Source organism: Atta colombica, unplaced genomic scaffold, assembly GCF_001594045.1.
Source record: "Atta colombica isolate Treedump-2 unplaced genomic scaffold, Acol1.0 scaffold183, whole genome shotgun sequence".
NCBI lineage: Eukaryota > Metazoa > Arthropoda > Insecta > Hymenoptera > Formicidae > Atta > Atta colombica.
This window is the reverse complement of record NW_017259275.1, coordinates 224,077-244,013: the sequence shown is the minus strand read 5'-3', so window position 1 is coordinate 244,013 and position 19,937 is coordinate 224,077. Positions and strand designations below refer to the sequence as shown.

General features: G+C 31.8%; 1 protein-coding gene across 1 annotated transcript in view; it reads left to right on the top strand.

Annotated features, from left to right (window-relative positions):
- The window catches only part of LOC108686466 (neurotrimin), an 87,974-nt gene that overhangs the window by 23,258 nt on the left and 44,779 nt on the right, over positions 1 to 19,937 (top strand). Inside the window, exon 3 of the mRNA XM_018191797.1 lies at positions 1,045 to 1,252. Within this exon, the coding sequence (XP_018047286.1) occupies positions 1,045 to 1,252 (208 nt within the window). The remainder of the gene's footprint in view (positions 1 to 1,044; positions 1,253 to 19,937) is intronic.

The following is a 19,937-nucleotide window of genomic DNA, read 5'->3' as shown; positions in this document are numbered from 1 at the left end:
TGTTTTGTTATATATATATAATTTTTTGATAATTCTACTTTAATACTTTTATAACAGTATATATATATATATATATATATACTATTATAAAAGTATTAAAGTAGAATTATCAAAAAATTAGTAATATACGATATTTTACACTTTATTTTGACATATTTTAACATAAAATACAAAATAGTATAAATTATTAATTAATTAATAACCATAAGCCTGTTCTTTTTGATTGAACTTTTGCACCAGTTCATTTTTCTTCCTCTTCTTTCTTCTTGGAGAGAAAAAGAAGAAAGATGAACTGGTGCAAAAATTCAACCAAAAAAAACAAATCTCATATCTTAATATTTTTATGCATGTATAGAATAATTAAATGAATCATTTGATATAACAAAGTATACAGTTACGTTAGGCCAGAACAAAATCTCATAAATAATTAATTTTTTTACTAACTCTAATTTCATATTTTTACAATAATTATAGTATATGCAAAATATACTTACATCAATGTTCATATCTATTGTCTTTTTTTTCTTAATAGTGAAAAATTTCTTAATAGAAAAAAAGGGCAATATACGCAATCGACATGAACAAAAGGCAGTGCCCAGAATTACAAATCTTGAACACAACATTGAAGTAACAAAATCATATTATGTAAAAAAATCTTAGTTTTATTTTTTTTTAGTAACGTTAATTTTCATCTTAAAAAGTTGATTTTTTCAGAAATTGATTTTTCCTTATTTGTTTCTCTGTAAACTTTCTATAATTATTTTTTTCTTGTATTTTCTTATTTTTGTATTTTTCTTAATTTTCAAAATAGCTCTACATTTAGATCAGTTTTCATTTAGACAATAAAATACCTCGCCGTATAATCAACTTATTATTAATTAATGATTCGGATATTGACATGGATTTGAATGTTAATTATTTCGTCTGCATAGACCGCTATTAATATACATACAATAATATATATATATATAATAATAATAATAATAATAATAATAATAACAGTTATTTTATGGTATACATAATAATAATAATTTGTTTTTTTAGGTGGCATGGCTGCGTGTCGATACGCAAACTATTTTGACGATAGCAACCCACGTGATCACGAAGAATCACAGGATCGCGGTTTCCCACAGTGACCACCGAACGTGGTTTCTTCACATACGGGAAGTACGGGAGTCCGATCGAGGCTGGTACATGTGTCAAATAAACACGGATCCCATGAAAAGTCAGATTGGTTATCTCGAAGTGGTCGGTGAGTAAAGAAACTGCATTGACTCTTCCTCCGTTAACGAACTGCAATCATTTTGATTATTTCTGTCGTTCTCATCTCATAGAAAGATTTCCACAGGATATTGATAGTATTACATATTTTGTTACTCTTCATTGACCCAGACCAGGCAAAGACTGATATAATTTATTGTCTTTTCGGTTTATATTATTACGTTTTCTCATTTATTTATTACTTTTGCTATCTAACTGTATTAACAAAAAATAGAAGCGTTATTGAAATAATGGACTTGAAATAAAATCGCCTTTATTTCCTCACGATATCAATTCTCGTCCACCGCTCCGTTGTTATCATAGCTCACTCGTCCTCGACCGCTAGATATTCAATTAACGCCACAAGAAGCTGATATCGAAGAAGAGAACGCGATGCGCCGATTGAATATCAGCGTGATATTACAATTGGAATGCGCACGAATATAATGCATTTGTTGAAAAGGTAGCACACTCAATCGGAATCAGAAATCCGCCAAACCAATGAGAACTTCTGGGCAATGCAAGTTAGTCTGCTGGCCTCTTGGCTGGTACAACTTACAAAGTGGCTCTTGCCGCAGTTCGAAGACTGCTGCGAGTACTCCCGAACTGCAAAGCTTTAGTCGTACGTCGCTGCTCGAATGCACTCGCAAGTAGATTATACAGCAATGCTAATAGGAGACCGCTTTCATCGGTTCCGTCGCGTCGTTAAGACTTCGTTTCGGGTACCACCGGACGATTCGCCCTTCTTCCTCTCTTTTACTCTTCGTTCGTGTTACGGTATCATAATCTCTTTTCCCTCCTTCCCTCGTTTATCATCTACACTATGCCGTGTCTCATTCATTCTCTTCTCTTCTCTTCGTCCAATTTAAAAAAGTTCCTCAAACCTTGGTTTTGTTATTTTCATCGTATTACATTAATGATGAAATCTGCCATTGCCAAAACGACCGTTCACTATTTAAGGTTTGAGTATGCCAAGCTTAATCCTTGCGTACATCGTGCGCGAGTAAGTGGCAATTTCCATAGATAATGTTACTCGTAATTGTACGGAAATAGGATGATGCGTCGGAGATACTACGATTGCAGTAGTGTGCGTGCATGAGCATGCAGAATGTATCCAAGTTCGAGCTCGACTATGCACATTAAATAGCATGGTTACTGTTGGTGTAATATTGAATGAAATAGCAACGTATATTTCTTATATGCAAAATGAATTATTCATTTGAGACTCGTAAATATTGCGATTATTTTTTATAAGTCTCATCTTTACTGATTTATGCTAAATAACTTACACAGTTAAAAATATTTTGTACTTGTATTAAAATCGGTTTTCATTAAAAATCTTTGTGTTGATTTTTAAATATCTGAGTGGTAATTTAACGTAATATGATTATGTTATTTAAATATTTTATTAAATTGATACTTAATTAAAATTTTTTAGTGTTAAAATAACACCATTTATGAGTAAATGAACAAATAAAAGTAAATTGTAAGATAAGTGAATAAAATACATGTCAATTTAATATATATGGATAGTTTGATAAGTTTTGAGTCTGGACATGAAAATGGCAGGTCAAAAACTGTTGTAAAGTGTAAAAACGCGTCTTTTTAATGGCTGCTCTAAAATTTTCAATCATATATGACTCTTACAATCAGTTTTGTTTTGATGTCAGTTGAGAAAACTTGTGCTACGTAATAGCTGCCACATTTGCTGACATTGGACCGAAAAGGTGTGTTTGGACCGGTTCAAGAGAGATACAAAGGATTTCTTGCGTGATTGTTGACGAAACATGAATCCACTACTACATGTGTGAAAGCAAAGAACAATCATCTGCTCCGAAGAAGGCGAAGACGTTCCATTCGGAATGAAGAGATTAGAAAAGAGATGGACCAAGTATATTGAGCTAAAAGGAAGCTATATTGAAAAATAAAACCGATTTTGCCCAAAAATATGTTTCAATGTCAGGCTCAAAATTTACCGAAGTATCCACGTACTATAAATGTTAATTTCATTGAAGAAATATACTTCCACAATTTATTGTCAAAATGTCACATTTTTATGTTAAATTTTACGTAATATTTGTGTTACATTTTAATATATAATATTTATTTTGTTTTAAACCAACAAACCAAAATTTGAAACTATTTGGAACATGTGATAAATTGGACACGAATATTTACTATCTATATACTTTATTCGGATACGTAATATAACAGGAATAAACAGATACATGCAATGAAAAAAAGTCTTGTTGCATTAATTGAAATTCTGTTAGATTTGATCAGAAAGATATAAATTAGACACTATAATTAAATGTATGTACACTTACAGATAACCAAAAATTCAATTATGATAACCAGAATTCCATTTAATATGATCAGAATCATTCGTTTTGTTTGTATTTCTTATTGATATAACCAGAACAGTTTTCTCAGTGTGATTATTTATTTTATTATTAAAGAAGAAGAAGAGTTTGTTATAATGCGTTTGACATTCTGCGGGAAAGCGCAAAATTCTATCTCTTTATTTAATAACGGAAAGAAGAAAACTCGTATTATATATCATACAATATTACAGTAAAGCACATCGTAGTTATTGAAGTAAAATATAAGTATCCGTGCTCTTTTCTCGAGATTCTCTTATCGGCGATGCGGGCGATTCAAAACTCATTATTTCTCCAATCTTTTTCGCATGCTTCAAAAGTCGGCAAAAGAAAGGTTTTTCTCTTCTTTTCTCTCTTTCTTTTACTCCCTTCTCTCTCTTTTCTCCTCCCCCCCCCTCTTTCTCTCTCTCTCTCTTTCTGCATCTGAAATATCCTCACGAGTTATACTTTCTTTAATGGCTTCTCAACATTCATCTGCAAAATCTATATCTGTTCATCGATATAATAATTAAATAAGCTAATGCAATAACGATATGAAGCAACTCGATTCGTAAAATCACCGAAGCAGCAACGCGGAATTCGCAGAAGCAAATGCAAAGATCATTATTCAAATATTACGCATATTATAACGTGATGTATCTATCGAAGCAAATGGATACGTAATATAAACATTTTCGCATTCTCTCTTGAAGGGAAGCACTCAGATGAGACCGGACTGGCTTCCGGTCGCGATGTAAGGTTCGTTGCTCCCGTAGCGTTTGTTGTATACTTTACGGTCTTCCGGCACGGTCTTCTGCCGTTTCGAAATCAAATTGGCATTCTCGAGATACGGCCAGACTCTCGCATCCCATCTGTAGCAATCTAATCCCGTGCTCCAGGGTCCGTTGCAGCTTCACCGGTGGCACGGCGCAGCGGAGGCAGTGACGGCGGCGGCGGCGCACAAGTTCTCACGCGCGTCGACCTGACCTGACCCTCTTTCCCAGGTTCAAATCGACGGACGGGGCGCGTATAGCCGGCTGGCTACTTACTGGGAACTTCGTCTCCCTCGTGAGATCATTCTGCATTCCCTCACCCTCTCGGCTCGTCCGACTGAAGTAGGTAGTCCCCGGCAAATGTACCTCGTCGCACCACCGCGTTTTCTATTTTAACGGCGCGGCACAACTCGCGGGAGTGCTACGTCGTCGCGGTCTTACGTTGCTTAAGAAATCTCCCCCGCGAGTAAGTAGGCTATGAAGGTTAGATCGGGGTTGAACCGATTTTCCTTCGGGAATTCACTCTTATACGGCATGGAGCGCCTCCGGTTATATATCTGGTAGCGCTATATTCAATGGGATCATGTAAAATGAATGATAGAAAATGTAACAAAAATTTAATATTTGTTCATGGAAAGAACAATTTTTCTAAAGTATTCTAAAGCATTTAAAAATTTAACTGATCTGAAAATACAGATCTGAAAATAATTTTATAGAAGACTCTCAAATTGACAATATCAAAGCTTTTTTATAGTATTGTCATTAATGCTTGAAATTTATATGTGATTATATGACGATTCAACAAAATATTTTCAGATTTGCATCTAGCTGTCAATTTTTAGATTTTTTAGCAAAATTCTTTCCATGTACTCGGTGTGCTAGTCGAGAAGAATAATTCTGTTAAAGTATCTAAAAATTTAGCTATAGATACAAATCTAAAAATAATTTTATTGGTTCATTAAAATAATTACGTAATTGTAAAGTATTCAAATCACACACAAATCACATTATCCAAGGAATATCCTGAAAATGTTATTAGGACGTAAAATGGGCTCTGAACATCTTTAGGAAGTTTCTTGGATCTACGTTGTATGAGACTGATTAGTAAAAATGTCAAAGCATTTTGCAATATTGTTTATCATGGTTGAGATTCCTACATAATTATTCTGATGACAAAATTATTTTCACATCTAACTAAACTTTTAGATACTTCAATAAAATAATTTTTTCCGTATAATAATAATTAACGCCGTATTCAATGGGATCTTGCAGACCGAATGATAGCAAATGTAACGAAAATGTGACGTTTGTTTGTGTGATTTTTAGTTAGCAATATTACTATAATCTTAGAGTGGCCATAGAAAGCTATTTCTTAGTAATTTAAATAATTCTTATCCTTAAACATTTTTTATATTTGACGATTTTATCAGCTAAATTCTGCTAAATTAATCCAACGCACTTCAGAATTTAGTTAAAGTAGAAAATGTATGGACAAAGAAGTTACTATTGGACGATCTCATCCTGCACTTATGTAACTTACTATAATTATTACTATAATTATTACAATTCTAATGTCAGAATTTATAGAACTGCATATTCATTAATCGCATTTAGGTCAGCTTTAAGAGGAAACCTCAAATACACTTGAGAAATCTTCTCGAGTGTAGGAAAGAGAGTGGCTGGCAGTATATCATGAGTACACAAGAGGAAACTGATTTTCGGCAGAGAAGGTTCTTCGTCTATAATTAGAAATTTTAATTTAAATAAATGCTAAACATGTCGATCTTTTATTTTGATTAAAGGAGTATGTTTTATACTATTTAAATCTTTTTTTTTTATCTACTCATATTATTTAATATGTTTAACATTATTTAATATTATTTATAAATTTATAATATGATACGAATTATTATGATACGAATTTAAACACAAAAATTATTATAGAAAGTAATGTTTATAGTCGTATGCAATTTGTGTAGTGACAATGACATGTAAATTATACGATTCTCGTATAATACACATTTAACGAGTTGCAAAACACAATATCACCAAATATAGACTTCCTATCTTGTAATTTTCCATCGATGATATAATAGCTTCACAATGCTACAATCGGCGTAAAATCACATTATTCGATAATTGAACACCCAAATATGCATCGGTTAACTGTTGAATGATCTTATTGTGCATAATTAAACTTTGAGCTTTCATATACCTTGATAATGCAATTCATCAGAGAATGTTTTCAGCTTTCAATTATTCGAGGATCTCGCAACATTTCCATCAGTGCACGGTTATACGCAGGCGTACATTGCATTAATACAATCGATTTATTTGGAGAAAAATTCACGCATATAAATAATATTTATAAATCTCGATAAATTTATAAATCTCTTTCCATTCATAATGTCACAGTCTTTCGGGATATTGAATTTATATCATGTTAAAAACATTATTTCAAAACATTACGAGAAGGGCTATGCAACGTAATTAATAGTGTGCAAATCTTTGAGATAACACAGCTTTTCAATTTGTAACTGTACGCTGATGGTAACTCCAAACGGAATTGAAATATTTATTTTTTATTGCATTGTCAATGAATATTGTTATAATATATTTAATGAAAGATAATTTATATTGAAAATTTACGCATTACTATAACTGCGTTAGACTCATACAGCCTTTCTTTTAATATTTTTAAAGTTTATTTTTATTATATATGAGTGTATAAGTTTAGCCTTCTTTTAAAGACGTCATTGTTTCATGAATGAATAGCAGTCATAAACAATCAAGATTACTCGAGGAATTCTAGAAATGAAATTGAAAACTCATACATTTTTATAAAATTGATTTGTGTAAAATATTCATAACAGTATGAACAATTCAGTAGTAAATCATGTAAACGATAGAAGTAACTTATATGACTGCATGGCGTCAATGGTTACGAATGAAGTAATTTTTATCATCGGTTGCTTTAAAAATCGCGCTTAACAGTGGGGCGAGCAGAAAAATTCAGAAATAAAAAAAGAAGCGTGTTGAGTGGCAAGAAAGAGAAGAAAAGGAAAAAGGAGGAGCATGAGTTCATGAGAAAGGAAGAAAAAAATGAAGAACGAGTGTCGTGCACTCGCGACTGGAGGGTGAGAGGAAGGGGTACACGACTTTTCATTTCCGAGAAGGGCTGTAAAGATTGTTCGCGTGCAACCACCCTTCCCCGGCCCACATGTTGTTCCTGGCAAACTTGCGCGGCCGTATTACCGCCATAATAATAAGGTTAATGCCTTGCAAATTAAGCGGACGCGAAAGACCTTTCGCGTGGCTTTATGCCCATTTTAGTGCCGATGCCTGATCTTTAAACTTGACGAGCTGCAATTATCACGATAGCGAACCGATTTCGCGGGCTTCAATGAAATTTGTTAGGATTCTCCTTGAATCTTGAATTACATGATAATGGATCATCAATGTGGATAAAAAGACATTAATCATACAGTTAAACGCTCGAAAGTTATACCTTGTATATTTTTCGAATATATCGCTCGCTTACTACAAAGTAACACAAATAAAATCATTTCACTACAGAAAACCGTAAAGAAAAATGAGCTATTACGGGAGAAATGCAGTAATGCGATTATTCAATTGATAAAATGTATTAAATATTGTATGTACATATTTAACAGTTACGTCAAAGATTAAATGTTTTGGCTCATATTTGAACCATCTTTAATACAGAATAAAAGAAAAAAATGAGTATTTTTTATAGTTTTGCAATATTTTTTATAGTTTTGACTGTAGTATTATACTTAAGTATTATACTTAAATTAATCACGCCGATTGTATGAAACATTATCGTTACAATATCTAAAGATATATGAATACATAATTATAACGTAATATCTGGTATGAAACGTACTTCAATAGAGAAAAATTGTTTAAAATCGCGAATATAAATCAGTTTATCTTACCACTACAGAGTAAATTGCAAAAATCGTATTGTAGTCAAAAGAACTGCACTCAGCAGAATAAAATTATAAAATTGAAGAATATTAGGTCAAAAGAAGTTAAAAAGTAATAAATAGAGGATTACAAAAATAGTCAACACGGATCGAAGTCAGTAAATTGAATTGAAATATTTCAAGAGAAAAAGATAATAAATCAAAAAGTATTTTGATTATAAGTTAATATCGTCTTTAGACTATTTAGAAGATGACTTAAATACTTAAAACGTTCGACGTCTATAAATTTAGTTCTTTTATCTTTTAATGTGCAACATGTCGGATATTAAGCATTTATTGAAATAATATGTTTTGCCCAAAATTTTTACATTATTCAATCAAATTCGTAGTTAAATTATATTCTATGGTAATGGCAGATTGAATAAAGACAGACAGACTAAACGTATTCTAGTTGATGTGATTTAAAAAAATTAAGTTTCCTAGATAAGGGAAGAATCTATTTTATAATTAAATAGAAAATTATTAAAAGAGCAATTAAATAATATCGACAAAAGTATATATAATTCTAAAATCTGGCAAATAACAAGTAGATAAATTATATAGAAATGATTATATAGAAATGGTAAATACGAATCACGCGCGATTGTCAGGGAGGTGAAATAATTTAATATATAAGAGATATAAAAAGAATATGTTCTTAATATGATTAAATGTCATTTTTGTCATTTCCATTTTACTGCAACTATTAAAAACTCTTTTTGAAACATGACGATTTTATTTTTTTCTAAATCACCATTTTTAAGTTGTGACAATTTTGTATTGTAAAATTAAATTATTTTGCTTTTGTTCGATGGAATAATATTTACTTAACTCATTCAATAACTTGGAAATCACGATTTTTTTAGTTGTATAAGAGAGCGATATTTTAGATACTGAGCGTTCACATTATTGTTATCAACAATTGTTTTGTGGAGTGCTTATATAAACTTGCGCATAAAAAAATATAACTGTATTTTTACATTTTATTATAGCTGTATGTTGAGAATTCTTTGAGTTCCATAGTTAATTATAGGATCTAAGAGAAAATGCTAATTAGACAGAGAAGGAGGGTATCGGTAGATCGCGAATTGAAGGAAGAAAATAGATCGAGAGATTCTTATTCGTTGGGAGTACACTTTGATCTTCGTTAATGTCATCCTATTATGAGATCCGATAAGAGGCGATGCACTCTCTTGTTTTAATGAAATTTCGCATTGTCGTGTAATTCGCGAAATAACGTAGAGAGACGGCTTTGCCTCCTTTTCTGCATTAATGTAGTTTCCAAGTTCAAATAATTAGCTCGTCGATATATAAGGCGTTCGTTTATCAGTACTATCGCCATAGAATCAAAATAAACGGAACGTTTATAACAAGTTGCGTATTACTGTCACTCCCGTTAGAATTTTTCCTCCCAGACGGCGGACGGAGCCGTAAGTAATCTCCACGAGTACTGTCGAGACAGGAATCGATCGTTTTGTTCGGACGTAACTTGCGTCACGAGCATCTGACGACAATGCTCGTAAATCACGAACGCGTTTCGTCTCGTTGAAGTCTTGGCGAGAGTTTCGTTTATTTTCTACATAAGTAAAGGGACGTATATTGCTTTGATATGCGAACCGATTCCGTATTCTGAAATCGTCCAATTAAGCCTGGCGAGAGATCGCTTGCTCATACCCCAGAATAAGCTTCATTCGTCCCTCCAAGCGGAAAGATGGGAAGGATGTCACGTGGCTATCGGCTGGCATCCGGTACAGGTCATTGTCAGGACGTCCACGTCACGTTGACGTTGGCCGCCGATATATGGACATAATGCACGATATCCTCAGGGATCTTGACAGACCGTGGGAAACTACGGTTAACTCTGTGCCAGTTTTGATTTAATTGAGGCGACTAACTGTCTCTCGTAATTCAAGTCCGCCATATAAACTAATGGAACATAAATCTTCAACTCTCGTCACGAGTTATTTCTCTAACTGATTATCTCTCAAACTTTCGCATTTTATACGCGGAAATGTAATAAATATAATTGTTATATTTTTACGTTACTTTGTGATAATATTATAATACGATATAAAATATACTTTTTTATTATTATTAAAATACTATATAATTATACATAAAATTTATATTATAATATCATATTACTTTCTGCATATCTACTATTATACTTGTTTTGCATATATTAAATATTATGTTTAACTTGTATTTAATGTGAATAAATAATACGTTTTTTTTATATTCTGTTAATACTTACTTATTTATAATTATATCTATATAATTATTTAGGCATTAAATTAGTTTTTTAGCTACCTATTACAACTGGTATTTGCAATTTTATTAATGTATATACATTACTACCAATGTTGTTGTTAATCGCTGTACTAATAAAGTTATTAATATTTATAAATTTTAAAATATATAATTATACATAAAAGGTAACAGACATAGAACTTTCTAATGACTCTCGAAATTAAAAAACAAAGTTTCAGGTAAATGAAAATATAACATGCTAATTAGAGAGCGATAAATCTTGTGATAATATGATTTTTAGTGTTTATTCTTCTTATACATGAGAGTCATACATTTTCGAGTCGGTTTGGAGTCTTCATATTAAATTATAAATACATAGTCGACATTTACAATTTATATCCACTAAAGCATTAATAAAAAAACAACCATTAAAAAATTAATAGAAAAAGTGAGATAAATTTCATTTGATTATGAATTTTAATTTTAAATTTTGAAACGGTAAATTGAGAAAACCTGAACAAATATGAGTGTCTATATAATGTAAGTATAAATACTGAATAATGTGGCTTACTATAAAAGAGTGTTTTACGTAGAACGGAGAAAACGTAATCAAGAATTTGATATTGAAATTAAATCGAACATTATTTAACGTGTGTGAATTGTTCAAATTTTGTAAGATTATTGCGCTCTAATTTACGCGTTTATACGATCATTTGCTTAAATCTTTGTTTGTTTATAAAATTTTGTTTGTTTATAAAATTTTATTTATCTCTTAATATATAAGAAATTAATTTAATACGTATTTTGTTTATTTCTCTTACATTTACGAATATATTGACCGATCGATATACGATGCATATCGAATTACTTCTCAAGTATTCCGTGGCACATAGAGAGATCATACATCTGCGAAGGGAGAAAAGTTAAACTCGCTCTACATACCCCGCAAGAAATTCAACCATATGTGGTACGTAGTTTACCGTGCACCGTGGCGATATACATGATGCCAGTTTTTCGACTGGCCGGATACGGATCGCAATTTTCGAGGCACTCGTGCGTGCTTTTTTAAGTCTTCCGACGTCGTGCAAAACGTGAACGGATACACTTCTAAATTCGGCTATACAGCATCGGCGTACAGCCTATTTCGTTGTAGAAGTTTGCAACTTTTCGCAGCACGCTTTGCAAGTCCATTTCCGTTTCCCCGATGCCTTTATCCGGTATCTTTATCCGCGAGCGATAAAGTACAAAGCGGAACGGCGCGGTGCGCCAACGATAGTGGTAGTAATGGTAGTAGTGCGGGCAGCAAGTTGATTTCGCGCGCGTACACCACAATCTTTCTGTAAATATCGTATTTGATATATGTACGTACATGATACACATGTGGCATGTAACATTTAATATTACAAATACGCAATCGACATCCCGTTCGATCATTCCCACTGTGGTAATCGAAGCTCTCGTAGCGCCTCGCATTCAACGTCAAATTTTCATTAATTACATCGATATCTCGGCCATGAAATGGTGCAATGAATTTTCATCTCGTACACACGACAAAACCAATTTCAACTTTATCGATATCGGGCTATAGCTGCGCATCGAAACGTATGATTTCGCCGTTCCCCATAAATGATTTACGGATTTTTCCGAGGAATATCCGAGGAAGAATGAAGAGCAACGTGGATAAGTCTGACATTGTACTATCACTTGCTGCCAACTTATGCGTGAAGGAGAGAGAGAGAAAGAGAGAAAGAGAGAAAGAGAGAGAGAGAGAGAGAGAGAGAGAGAGAGAAAATAGGATGGAAAGAGAAATTTAGTCAAATTAGAGAGAACAGGAACTAAATAAATGAGAAGAAGGATAGTTACGTTTCTCTGAGGCTACTTCCTGAAAGACAAACATCTGCTCTTCACTTTACGAAGAAATTTCGAGTACCGCAGTCTCGACGGATTTGTAACACGATATTCCTCGCTTATTAAAACACATAGAAATGTTTACTCAGAGAATGTCGAAGAATATGACAAAGAAGTAAGAAGACAATTAATACTCGCTATCAAGTGAAAGTAACAAATGCTTTTTAAATAAATTTTTGTGTATCTTACTCGCAGCTTCCATTCCTTAATCTCTATTTTTTTCTCTTTAATATTAGATACTGTATATTTTTACTTTACTGCAATTATGCTAACGTCGAAAGATCCAAGAAGTCAAATCAAATAAATAATCGCACGATCCATTATGACAATCAAGTTGAAAGATGAATGTTCGTGTCCGCGGGGATTTGCCCCAATTGTAATTCACGTCGTCGCGAAGAATTCAATAGAAACTCGAGGCATAGAAACGTTCTGCGATAGACTTTGTCCGCGCGGGAAATAAACGAAGAATAAGATTGTTACTTTGCGGCGAACTCATCGCAGCAGGCGGTAATTCTTTCTCTCTCTCTCTCTCTCTCTCTCTCTCTCTCTCTCTCTCTCTCTCATTTCTCCATTTTGCCTCTCTTTTCGTCCTTCCTTCTATTGAGAAGCAAAGAGGCCTCAAGTATAAAGTTTATGGCGAATTTACAACGCGATGGAGCACGATATTTGCACTTTAAAATGAGCAATTCTCAATTTCATACTAGATATCAAAGGATAATGATAATCCAATCTTTTAAGTTAAAAACATTTTGTTATTTTAATTTCTATATATGTCAAAATCAATTCATTTCTATAGTTAGTTTCAAAGTTAACAACATGTCAATGTGTGCTCTTAATAAATAATAAATTAAATTTTAATCAATAATACACTTTTTAGTTAAACTATTTAATTCCATTGCTTTAGTTAAATTAATCAGTAATTAGAGCAGTGATGATTAAAAATAATTTAAATTAATAAATTTATATTAATAATTATTAAATTTATAAATTTATATTAAATTTAATATATTATAAATATATTAAATTTGACATTGTGAATTTAACAGTGCATACTGTATGCGGATTGGATAATAAAAAGGTTTCTTTTTGCGCGAGTCAAACAACGCTGCCCGAAATTACATTGAGTACATATATATTTCGCAATACTGCGGAAAGAACGATTTTATAGAAATAATTTAGCTAAATCTGAAAATAATTTTGTTGAACTATCAAAATGTTGTAACATTGTTGTAACAAAAATGTTGTAGAACATTGACTCAAGCCAATTACTAGAATATCAAAACTTTTTTGTATCGTTCATCACGATTAAGTTTCCTACATAATTATTTTGATGATTCAATAAAATTATTTTCACATCTGTATCTAGTTTAATTTCTAAATATTTTAATAAAATCGCTCTTTCTATGTATAGAAGCACGAGGTAATAATGGTTCTTCGATGGTCACAATGGCCGGCGGATGTTTTCTACGGATTATGCTCGCGAAATACTTCGTTGGAACGAAGTTATGGTGTTAAGCAAACGGCGCAAAATGCAACGCTGTCCGTTCTATATTCCGCTCGCAAAAGTTGACAAAATCGCGTTTGTTTGATCGTGTAATACTTTTTGGCGACAAAAAGGGGATTTGTTTTGCGCTTCTGTACTTTCATGTAGATTTCGTACTTATAAGCGAAATTATCTCTGCAAATTCACCTGAGAAAAAACAAATGGTTTTAATTGCGTAGTGGCGCTGCTAAAATTTCTCCGACGGTAAATTGCCAGATGCGATCGTAGCAAATCGATCGGACAGAGTTAACAAAACGAACCAGAACTAGTTAAGTATTACTTTTAGCGTGATAGTTTCGTAAACTATGCAAAGTGATATTTTGGATTCAGTACGTTGGTGTCTCCTCTCGTCTCTATACGTTTTCCATTAGCATTCTGAGTGCACAAACCACATAGCCGAATTAGGTTGCTTTTTTCTTTCAATATCTCCAAAAATATTTTAAAATTATATTTAAATTTACTTTTTATTGGTGACATTGATGACGATATATCTTATCTTTAAATAAAGCTTTTTATATTAGCCAAATAAATTATTAAGATTAAATAACAATAAATAAAGGGCAAAGAAAAAGTCAAACATAATTGAAAATTTAACATAATTAGATAGAAAAATACAAATAAAGAAAAATAAAAATTAAAAAATCAGTTTAATTCAAGTATAAAAGTTTAATTCAAGTTTAAATTCAAGTATAAAACATGTAATTAATTAGAAAATTAAAGTACTATTACAAGTATCAGCTATCGGATTGAGCCCTCTTCAGACATTAGCTTATCGCAAAGTCAATGTACAAAATTATTTATCGAAAATATACGCATATTCCTTATAATCTCAAGTGAATCTTCATGTAGATCTCGACATTGTTCGCATTCGATTGAACAGTCAAATGTATTTAATATATAAATTATTAAGAATTTTTAATAATAGATAATAATTTCTTTGTTTTATTTTACAAATGTTAATATTAACTTATTAATAAATTTATAAGTATCTTACTAATAAATCTTACTAATAAATTTATAATTATCTAATAAGAATATCATTTTACGAATTCTGCTATATTACAAAAAGAAATGTTTAAAAAAATGTTTATATTATTGAAAAAAATTCAATAAAAGTTTGACGTACATGAAGACAGAATAAAAAATATATTTCCATCTTTTTAATATAAATTTTTAAATATCGAAAAAGAAAATGCTCTTATTATTAAAACAGTTATTATGTTATTCTCTTTATATAATTATTATATCAAAAGAAAATTTTAATATTATTAAAGGTAAATTTAAGATTATTAAAAAACATTCTTTAAAGAAGATTTTATATTAATTGTTGTTTATGAAACAATGATTGTGTTAAAATGTATTAGTTTTACTTTGATACTAATTTTTGTTCTATATAAACTCCATAATATGTATGTATTATAGTTTTGTGCTTTTAGCTTCTATTTCATTCTATTCTTATGCGATGTTATCTTCGAAAAATCGACTTTCTAAAAGTATAAAGTTGCTCAAAAATTTGACGTTCTTCAATCCACTGTAAATCTCTTACGCGAGCTATTTCGAAATTTCGCTGAAATGCAATGCATGATAGTCCAACGCCTCAAAGAGTTTCGCGACAATGGCGTTTCAAGCACGCTTGGCGCGAGCCTGTTTTTATTGTACATTATGCAAGCCGCGCCGGGCTTTCGTAACCGCGGGATAATGTGACCGCGAAATTGTTCACGAGAACGCGAACACCAGCATACCACGAGGTGTGTGCATTAAGAAGTGCATCCTGATACGATGAAATGCGAATGAGTACAAAAGTCACGTTGAATTTAACGCTCTGCTTAAGTGCTATCAATTTAAACTATATTCCACTTGTATATTTACAGAGGCGCGTATACATAATTCAGAACAACTTTACAGAAATAGTTGCATGCGAATGCAGCGTCTGTATTAACTAGCAGAGGAGCTCTGCTCTTCCTGCATCTGCTTGACCGGCGCGATGAACTCGCTTTGAGTAAGGAAAAGTTAAAAAAGAAACATATAAAGAGAAGGATAAAAAGCAGATTTTCATTTTTCTCGCGTTGAAAAAGCTACTGAAGATCGCGCACATTCTCTGTGCCGGAAATATATCCTGTAAATAATTTAAAATAAGAATAGAATTTCAATCTCGTACTTTACTTTGACGTATATATCTACGTTTTCAGAGTTACCATAATGGAGTTGAATAGAGATCCAAGGATGTAGCTAATAATGTATATCTTTGCACCCTTCATTTACATTATGTCAAAATGTTTTTTACACATATAATTCAATTGTTTCTCATTCAAAATTCAGAAAATCAATTAAATTGCGTAGTCTAAGAGTCTAGAAAATCTAAAAAAAATCTAGGAAATATTCGGATACATACTTTCGCGAGTAAGATCGCATGAGTTTAAGTAGAGCGAGAGAAGAAAGTGCGAGCGATGAATCGTCGAATATTCCTTTTTGATGGCCGCTAGCAATTTGATATGGCGATACCTGCTAGCGCCATTTGAGTCGCTTTATGTACCCAGTAAATAAATCCTCGCCTCATACACCCACACATACACACATACATATATAGACACGGTGCTCTTCGCTTGCCCGTCCGTCGTGACCGCCATGAACCGACTGATTTCGATTAGGGACTTGGATTGTCCTGCGGATCGTGTGTCCCGGCAAAGTGATCTATTGTTCCAGCGAATCTACGCGCGTCTCGACCGAACTTTCCGGCATTTTCGCCAGCCGTGCCACCCTCGCCCCGCCAGGAATACTGGGAACACACTTTTATCTTCATTCTTTATCCATCGCGTCTCTCTCTGTCTCTACCTATCCACCGTTCGCCTGTTACCTTTTTTCGCGTGGCCTCTGGCAGATAACAAGATGGCAACGGACCGTGACGACGAGTATCTCTCTTGCGGAGTAAAATTGTCCGGATCTCGTCACGGTAGGGGCAGATAGATAGGCTACGGGAGATGGGGAGGAAAGACATGCGCACCCCCCTCGTTATCTTGCAACGCCCGCTGTAGAGAAGTGGTAGCATTGTAGCAACAAATACATAATGGAACATTTCGCTTGTCTCTCCTTCCGCTACCAGCGTTCGTGGTTTTTGCTCTGACCAACAATGTGACGACATGTCGGCATGTTTCTTGAATGTTGCGTATAATGTTTCCACTTGCCAGACAATACCGTTTGTGTGGACATTTCATTTTTTCCTTTCAATCAATAAATTCCCTTATAATTTAATTTTTCCAAAGCTCTTGCGATCTGTTCGTCAAGTTAAAAGTTTCATAGCACAATAAATCGTTTGATTCCATAAAAAAGAACTTCATTATCCGTTGATTGTATTGGACGATAAATAATTTCTGATATCGAGCTTTTGTCAGATAAAAATAATAGCTTCTAATATGATTGAATCAAAGCGACAAGCATAAATTATGCCTTCGATTTAACTGTTTTATCGGAAAGTATAGAATATTTAAACTTAACATGCGACCATTTATATTATAATCTAGAAGATAAAAAACTAGTGCTATGATTCACTTCTATAAAAAGTACGGTTTTACTAAAGCATCTAAAAACTTAGCTAGATATAGATTTGAAAATAATTTTATTTATTATTTATTTTACTTTTAAAATGACACAATGAAAAGCATTTTGTACTAAAACCGATCGTTAAATAAAATATTTGTGTTGAATTTTTAACATATCCCAATGTTAATTTAACGTTATGATTATATTATTTGAATATTTTGCGATAAATAGATATTCAATATTTGTTAGAATTAAAATAATTTATGAGTAAGGGAATCTAATTTATGAAAAAGTGAAAAATAATATAAAAATATATTTTACAATGTAAATTTCAAGATAAATTAATAAAAAATAAATGTACACGTTAATTTAACATATTATAAATGTTAATTTTTTAAGAAATATACTTCCACAGTTTATTCCTAAATTATATTTTTAATGTTATTTTTTTTTACATAATATTTATGTTATTTTTTAATATATTCATCTTGTGTAAAATTTACACAAAAATTTGAATACACTTTGGCTTACATGAAATGTGTTAAGTACAACACAAATTTTCTATTCCGTATAAGCTTTTTAATAAAAATTTTTTATTTTTTATTTTTTGGGGCTTTTTATAATCACATTTACCTAAATGATACAACCTAAATAATTGTATCGTAAATTTACAAAATCTAGCACAGTTAATAATCTAATAGAATTATTTCTAAATTTAATTAAATTCTTAAATACTTACTTCAGCAAATTCGTTCTCTTTATAGGTAACTTTTAAATTTAAGTAAAATATCATAAATAGATTATACGATAGTTTATACGATAAATCCGATTAAATTATATAATACTGGTCGACAAAAATTAAATCAAAAGACAATTGGCGGTTCGCAAAATGTGTAACACAGCACACTACGTTATTTCCATTTGAAAGAATTTCCGTGTTTGCATCAACGCCAGAAAATTATCCGTGCAAATTTCTTTACCTCAATAAATCTCGCGAAAAGCGTTGAAAACTATAAATGTCAGGGCTATGAAGAATTGATACATCTATTTTTATTTCCCGTCTGGATACGTGTGAATGCCTGGCGCGAGCGATATCCGACAAAAGATATCGTATAAACTGATACCTTTGTTTCGGAGTATGTATTTCTTGGCACTGTCGTGTGTTTGGAGCTAATCTGTAACTTGACTTTATATAGTCATTCTTATCATGCCTTATATATTATGTTTATATATTATTTTAATATTATAATATTTACACATAAACACAATATGCATTGCTAAAGAAGGATGTTAAGCTTTGGTTATTTTTCGACTGACATAAAAAAGTTCCGAAATATACCTTATATATCATTAAAGAGCTATTTAAGCACCACAGTGTTGTGTCAAATAGTAATAGTATTTATCTTGGGGAAACTCGAATAAAGAAATCAATCAAAAATAATGAATTTATAAATATCATTTATTGATAACAAGTTAAATAAAATATCAAGATATTTCAGAAATTAAGAACAATATCTTAGATACATATAATTTAAACGAAACTTTTCGAGCGATTAACGAGCAAAATTCTATATAAAATAATAGTTTGATTTCAAATTCTAGCTTTAAATAACAAACATACTTATCAAGTGACATACTTACATGAGTTTGAGAGTACTAACAATATAGTTTTACAATAAGAAAAACCTTATATTCTTAGTGCTTAAATATGTACATATTTCTTGTGTGAATTTATATACATTCTGATTCTGAATATTGCGCAGAATATACATTGCAGTTTTTTGTTGCTTAATTCATCTTGTCTTACTTAATAACTTGTAGATTCATTTAATAACGATCTTCTATATTTTCCCGTGCATCACTCGACTTTGCTTAAGTAGTTCTTTGATGATATAATTTATACATCTTGAAACTTCTTCGTGTTAATCGAAAAAAAAAACAACCAAACTTAACATTCTTTTTCGTTTAAATAAAAAAACGTTTAAATATGCATAATTTATTTATTTAAAAATTGAGATAATGTTTGTCAAATGATTAGACCGCATATATTGCAATTTTATATATTTAATTATGCAGTTGATATTGAAATTTATGTTTGCAGTTTGAAGTATCGAAATTTTGCTTGGACAGTATCTCCATAAGAACAGGAATAAGAGCTTTAATGTGTGAACTCTCATTCAAATTAATGTAGTCTCTGTGTATGAGTCTTATCAATTATTGCAGGCCCAAATCAGATCCGCAATAATGCCAGTGAACAATTTAATAATTTACCAGCTATAATCGTGCATTCACAATCGCTGAATTATTGCCATGAGAT